At 37.8% G+C, this 7902-nt stretch overlaps 1 protein-coding gene across 1 annotated transcript; it reads right to left on the bottom strand.

Moving 5' to 3' along the window:
• Window positions 1–758: 758 nt before the first annotated feature.
• Window positions 759–1700, bottom strand: LOC113250226 (putative olfactory receptor 8G3). The gene has a single exon (XM_026491572.3). It carries the CDS (start codon window positions 1692–1694, stop codon window positions 759–761), a length of 936 nt encoding a protein of 311 aa, XP_026347357.2. The 5' UTR covers window positions 1695–1700.
• Window positions 1701–7902: the final 6202 nt, after the last annotated feature.

Below are 7902 nucleotides of genomic sequence, written 5' to 3'. Positions count from 1 at the left end.
CTATAATGAAGACCTATAATGAGACTCTACAAGTCTCCATGTTTGTTATTTTTTTGGCTTTGATCATTACAGGTTTGAGAGATTTTGATTATTTTCATTGTATCAAGTGAAATAAAAGTGAAAATACCACTGAAATTATTTATAAGAAAGCACCAGTCATGTAGGGAACTGAGGATGACATATGTGTAGAAGGAAATTCTCAAGATGTCTTAGACTTAGCCACAGTCACCTGGGACCAAAGTACCACTTTGAATAAAATTGTGGGTCCTGGAGTCAATTTTTTAGGCTGATCGTTTATTATGTTTGGGACCAGGGCATTTAATCAAACTAAATAAACTTCTATTTCCTTATTTTTCAATGGGAAATATTACTAGGGTCTTCCCTGAGGGAGTACTGTAAATATTAAAGGAGGTTATTCACTTAAAGTGCTGGGCACAATATTTAGCTATTTCATAAAATTTCAATAACACATGTTATAATTATTACCTTCATCATCATTGTTCTTGTTGTTTGTGCTGTTAAAAATAAAACTAAGGCTCCTTTCATACTCAAGAGTCTTTGATTTTATTCTTAGCATTTCTCCACACATAATCACTCTAATAAGGTTCAAAGGAGTGGCCTGAAGGAGAATTTAGAAGATGTGTTATATGGAGGAGTGTCACTGAATTTCCAAACATTTGAACAATAAACCTAACACGTTATATATCTTAGCAAATCAAAAAACTGTTTCTGATATGACATCATGATACTGATTCTATTCATGCACATTTCCTACTTTCCAGAATTTTCCTCAGGGCAACTTTGACATCCTTATTCCTCAGACTGTAGATCAGGGGGTTCAGCATGGGCACAATGATCGTATAAAACACAGAGGACACTTTCCCTTGGTCCATGGAGCTCACAGAGGATGGCTGCAGGTACATGAATGCAGCAGATCCATAGAAGACAGCAACGGCTGAGATGTGCGAGCTGCAGGTGCTGAAGGCTTTGGACCTGCCCTCAGTGGAGCGGATGCGGAGGATGCTGGAGAGGATGAAGATGTAGGAGGCAAGAATAGTCAAGGCAGGAGTCAGGATGTTAAGTGCACTCAAGACTAGAACTAATAATTCATTGATGTGGATGCTGGAACAGGAGAGCCCCAAGAGTGGGAAGAGATCACAGAAATAATGGTTAACCACATTGCTCTTGCAGAAAAGGAGTCTCATCATAAAGCCCGTGTGGATCGTAGATCCAATGATGCCCAAAATATAAACTCCTACTGTGAGCCGGAAGCAGATGTGAGAAGACATGATCACATTGTAAAGCAAGGGGTTACAGATGGCAGCATAGCGGTCATACGCCATTGCAGCCAACATGTGACACTCTGAAATAATAAAAAAGAGGAAGAAATAGAGCTGAGTCATGCATTCAGAGTAGGGAGTGATGTTCTTCTGTGTCACGAAGTTCACCAGCATTTTGGGGGTAACGACAGTGGAATGGCAGAAATCAATGAAAGACAAATTGCTGAGGAAGTAGTACATGGGGGTGTGCAAGTGAGCACTGAGCGCTATCAGCGTGATCATGCCCAGGTTCCCCACCACAGTGACCACATAGATTCCTAGGAAGAGGAAGAAAAGGGGCAGCTGGAGTTCTGGTTGTTGTGTTAGCCCAGCAAGGATGAACTCAGTCACTGTAGAGTGATTTCCAGGGTCCATTATCTCCACAGAGGATTCTAAGTTTAAAAAAGAGATAATGAAATTCTGTGTGTGTGTGTGTGTGTGTGTATTTGAGTGTGTACGTGTGTGTTTGTGTGAGTATATGTGAGGAGAATAATTCCATGGAGATCATGATTTTGTTCCTGACCAGAGGAGATTCAATAATGCAGGGATCTCTTGAGTCTTTACTGCTGATCAATCAGTGGTTCTGGTTGAACTGGAGAAGGAATTATAGACTTCAAGAACCTCATAATTAAGATATTTCATAACTTGTTAAGAGAAAACAGCAATTTCTGGATTTTTTTAAGTCAGTCAGAAGGGGCATTATTACTGTTATTTCTGAGGCTTCTTTCTTCCTCCATGTTCTATATGTATATGTTAATGTGATGCTTATCAAATGGCAGTTTCAACTTATTCAGAATAAATAAGAGTAACATATGCTTTCTATACTGAATACATATAGGATTTATAAACCTGCAAAAAAGTCATTATGTTTGTTGAGCTATTTTCTTTACTAGTATCCCAACTCAGAATAGCTGAAGGACTGGACAACTCCTGGTGTCTTTTCACCTAAGAATCTCTGCTACATACCCCAGGTCTCTTCCTCCAGGCCTATCATCCCATGAGCAGAAACATAACTGCTTGCCAGACATGGCACTTATGTCTCAACAGCTTTTCCCAGAATAAGGAATCATCCCAGCCGGTTTAGGCCATTTAGGCCATGATACTAAATGGAGGCTGTGTTCATTTCACCAATGCGACCAGGCATACAGTAGTCCATGATTGGTCTAAGCAATTTGGATTTCACGGTTGAAGTGGTGGAGGTCAGAAAATTATTCATATTCTCAAAATATAAGAAGGGTTTTTGAAGACAAACTTTAGGTGTTATGCCGGTCTTTTCTTAAATTATGTATTTTACCTGTGCCCTCTACAGAATTCCAAGATGATGAAGATGTGAATTACTAGTGCACGTGCAAATACAATTAGAAATTTTAGGTTATTTTATCTGATTACGCTAATCTAGAATGTGACATGTTTTTTTAAAAAATTAATGTAACTTTGGTTTAGATTTGAAAAGAAAATGAGTACATTCAGGGAGCCTGAGTGGCTCAGTCTGTTAAGCGTCTGCCTTTGGCTCAGGTCATGATCCCGGGAGTCCTGAGATGGGACCTTTCCCTCTCTCTCTATGACCCCTCCCCCCTTCCTGCTCTCTGCTCTTGCTCTCTCTCTCTTGGTCTCTCTCTCTCAAGTAAATAAATAAAATCTAAAAGAAAGAAAGAAAGAAAGAAAGAAAGAAAGAAAGAAAGAAAGAAAGAAAGAAAGAAAGAAAAAGAAAGAAAGAAAATGAGTACATTCTAGAAAATGCAATTCATATTCTTACTTATCATTCAAGCAACAGTTGGATTAGTGTTTTTAGTTCAGAGTATAATACTTTATGTGACAATAGAAAAATTGGCCAACTGCAGAAAGAACAATCTGGAATTTTTCATTTTAAGAATGGCTCAAATAACTGAAGATATTTTGCTGGCAAAGCAAAAATTCATGTGGCACATGACAGGTACCTCAGTGTTCAACAAATTGCTTTAGTTAAGAGGTACTGTACTTAACTGCCTATGTCTCCAAAAGAAAGAAATAAAATTAACTGCTTGAAAGTCTGGACAGAAATATTTGGTTTCACAACAAAGATGAACAGTCTAGACATACCCTGATCTTCCAGTCAGAAATGTTTGAAAAAATGCTCAACATCATTAGCCATCAGGGAAATTCAAATCAAAACCACATTGAGATACCACCTTACACTAGTTAGAATGGCAAAAATTGACAAGGCAGGAAACAACAAATGTTGGAGAGGATGTGGAGAAAGGGGGGCCCTCTTACACTGTTGGTGGGAATGCAAGTTGGTACAGCCACTCTGGAAAACAATGTGAAGTTTCCTCAAAAAGTTAAAAACAGAGCTACCCTCTGACCCAGCAATTGCGCTACTAGGTATTTACCCCAAAGATACAGACGTAGTGAAAAGAAGGGGCACCTGCACCCCGATGTTCATAACAGCAATATCCACAATAGCCAAACTGTGGAAGAAGCTGAGATGCCCTTCAACAGATAAATGGGTAAAGAAGATATGGTCCATATATACAATGGAATATTACTCGGCCATCAGAAAGGATGATTACCCAACATTTGCATGAACATGAAAGGACCTGGAGGAGATTATGCGAAGTGAAATAAGTCAAACAGAGAAAGACAATTATCATATGGTTTCACTTATTTGTGGAAGGTAAGGAATAGCATGGAGGACATTAGGAGAAGGAAGAGAAAAATGAAGGGGGGTAAATCAGAGGGGGAGATGAACCACAAGAGACTATGGACTCTGGAAAACAATCTGAGGGTTTCAGAGGGAAGGGGGCTTGGGGGATGGGTTAGCCTGGTGATGGGTATTAAGGAGGGCACGTATTACATGGAGCACTGGGTGTTATAAGCAAACAATGAATCGTGGAACACTACATCAAAAACTAATCATGTACTGTTTGGTGACTAACATAATAAAAAAAAGAAAGAAAAAAGAAATGTTTGAGCATAGCCTGAATAACCACTTTCCAAGCTGATTTCATTTAAGGACACAAACACCTGATGGGTGGTAGGATTAAATCATCCTTATCACCTCTTCCAGTTCCACTGTTTCATGATCCTCTAATTCTAGTAGGTCTCGATTATTAAGTTAGACAAGATGAATTGAAATCTCAACTCAACCCCAAACTTGCTGTGCCACCTTGGGATAATTACATTCATTCTCCAATCCTCTGAAAAGCAAAAGTTGTTGTTATCTATTGCCAGTAAAAACTAAGTTAAATGATACCTACAAGGTGCTAAGCACAGTTCCTGGCTCTTGTTAAGAACTTAATAATGTCAATGTTACTTTAATTTTAATCTTTTGAGTTTTGCTCTGTTTTATATTTTATTCGACCAACATTTTGGTTCCTTAATGATGGCCAAACTTAATTTTCTTTCCTTAGTACATCTTCTTGTTGCTCCTTCCTACCTTAAAACATACAAAAATAAAGAGATTTGGAATTTTTCACTCAAAATAACTTCCTAAAATCATCAATATTCTTCATAGTCTTCAAATAAAGTCCAAGTTAATTTCCTTGTCAGTCAAAGATTTATATCATCTGGTAACAAAAAAGAAAAGTTTTCTTATTTATGCCCCAGCAAGTATCACATAATTTAGCTATTTCACAAAAAAAGCATTAGATAGACTCTGATCATATTCTTTTGGCTTTTTTTTTTTTTTCATTTATTCTCTGTGCCTTGTGAAATCTTTTTAATAGTTAGGGACCTTTAGTTAAGGGCTCCAATAGTGAAAGGTCCAGTTAATAATACCATTTTCTTTTTTTTAAATAATTTTTTATTATATTATGTTGGTCACCATATGGTACATCCCTAGTTTTTGATGTAAAGTTCCATGATTCATTACTTGCGTATAACACCCAGTGCATTTTCTACATGCCCATGACCACGTTTCTTATGTTTACGCTTTGCATGTATATAATTCTGTATTAATTATTATGAGTTAGTGACTGGTTCTTCTTCTCGAGACTGTAAACTTAGCAAAGTGCTTGGCACAGTGCCTTACACAGAGCAAATATCAGTAAATATGTGTTTTAATTCAAGTATTAAAAGGAGGTTAGAGATACCCTAACACATACTCAGTATAAGTGAACAAAGCCCTCACGCTGCCTGGGTTGAAGTGAGTAAATAAAATGTGTTTGCCATAATTGTATTCAGAGAATGTGATACTAGAGTGATAGCACATAGAAATAAAGAACTGTGTGCATCTCTAAGTGCACTGGGAGGGAGCTAGAGAATTCTAAAATTTTAAAAGTTACAGACCAGGACATATTCAGACATATCCCTCCTACTCCCCAAAACTGCAGCCATGTGTACTTTTCTCCTCTATTCCTCTGAAGGGAAAAATGACTCTGATGATGCTGGTGGATAGTTCTGAGTACTAACCTTGCAAGACTCCTTGGTGCCGAGGGGGTGTTGGACTAAAAGTCTTCATGGCAATAATTTGGGGTCACTGAGCCTGATCTCTAATGAAGCCGATTGCTTTCTGCAAAGGTTGGTTGATATGATATGATGATTTTATACACTGGGTAGTGATGCCAAGAGTCTTATTAGGAACAAGTAATGATAATGGCCTTCCACTAGCACCTCATCCCATGAGTATCAACCTTTGGGAAAAGAAACAATCAAAACCTCTCTTTTTCCCTATTGGTTTTCAAGTGTTTGATAGTGTTCCATAGGTGAGATTCATTGTTCTTGTTAATGATGGATTGAAAACAAGGAAGTATTAGATTCTGTTAGAGCTTCAGTGAATTCCATGCCAAGCTATTTAAAAGTTAAAAAATTCACGGAACTTTTAAAACATACACTGAAAGAATTTTCTGAACTGATGTCCCAAAAAGGATAAGTAGAAAGTCAGGGAAAACAATCTTCATATGAGAGAAACCATATGATAATTGTCTTTCTCTGCTTGACTTATTTCACTTAGCATTATCTCTCTCATCTATGGAACTTAAGAACTAGGAAGATCGGTAGGAGAAGAAAAGGATAAAGAAAGGGGGGGTAATCCGAGGGGGAAGTGAAGCATGAGAGACTATGGACTCTGAGAAACAAACTGAGGGCTTCGGAGGGGAGGGGGGTGGGGGAATGGGATAGGCTGGTGATGGGTAGTAAGGAGGGCATGTATTGCATGGTGCACTGAGTGTTACATGCAACTAATGAATCATCGAACTTTACATAAAAAACCAGGGATGTACTGTATGGTGACTAACGTAATATAATAAAAAAATATTTTTAAAAAATCAATCTTCATACGTTAAGATTTGAAAGTTTTATTTTCATTGACTTCTACTAACTAGATTTCATGATGTACTCATAAAACAGCATTACTTGGAATGTTTTAACTTGGGAGCTGAATAAAAGCACCTGCTAGATATTGCCATAACCCTGTGAGAAGTTCCTAACAAGTCTAACAAGGAAAGATAATGACTTATTTTCCTCTAGAATTAAAAGAGATGTGTTGAGGAACAATAGAGATACATTATCCCTGAGACAATCCAAATGTCTTCACAGACTTTCAACATTTGATCCTTTTGAAACTTGCATAAAACAAGACACAATGTACTTTCCATTTTCCTACCATGAATCCTTTAGGGGCTATTCAGACTTGGAGGGTCTGCTTACATCTAGCCCCAGCTACTCTCTGGTTACTCTCGCTACCAAATGAGCCCTGGATATAACATTTAAACTCAGAAAACCAATACCTTAAGGCGAAATAAACAGTAAGTACCAGTGGGATCATTTGGCTGTATTTGGGGTTCTCTTAGGATTTATGGAAAATATTAGCTCAGTTAAAGGATCCATCCTGGAGAGCATGATTTTCAAGAGCTCACAATATTGGAATCTGGAAACTCAAGGTAGTTATTTTAATGTGCTGTTCTCATGCTCTATACCCCTTTCTCTTAGCATCTGTGTCCATTTAAAATCTACATATAGGATCAGGAAACACCTTTCTTTCTAGAATCCAACCTGTCTTAACTCAGAGAAATTTTACGTGAAGGCCAATATTTCATTTGCTCAGCATAAACATGACACAGACACAGTTCATCGTTTCACACAGGTAAGAGGCATAAGCTCTCATTGTGTGCCTGTGAGACAGAGTTCTGTGGACTGTTGCTTTAGAGTCAGATGCAGAGCATACGTGAGTGTTTGTTCGTTCAGGATTTCCCCACGTGTTTGGTCATCAGAGTCACCTGGAGAGATTACAGTATTCATAAAACTTACGACTGTAAAATGTAAACGTGATTATAATGAGAAAACGATACGTCCTGAATCGCCCTCCCTACACTCAGTCTTTTACTCGAGGGACAATTTAATCTCTGCATAGCTCTGATAAACAGTTTCTCTTTCCATGTCTTCTGAAGTTTACCTCCACAGCTCTAAATAATTCACATATCTTCTATTTCCAGATTATCAATCTTGGATGTTATCTCAACGATTACATGACATTTGCCATTGCTTTACTTAAATCATGATCACTGCCTCCCCTCTATCCTAATATCTGATGCTTATGTTTTGTAAAAAATCTTTTCTTAGTGGCTCCTAGATCTCTAGAAATATTCTCAAACCTTTTTATTCATCA

This window comes from Ursus arctos, unplaced genomic scaffold (assembly GCF_023065955.2).
Source record: "Ursus arctos isolate Adak ecotype North America unplaced genomic scaffold, UrsArc2.0 scaffold_22, whole genome shotgun sequence".
Taxonomy (NCBI): Eukaryota; Metazoa; Chordata; class Mammalia; order Carnivora; family Ursidae; genus Ursus; species Ursus arctos.
This window is presented reverse-complemented; position numbering and strand designations above follow the sequence as displayed.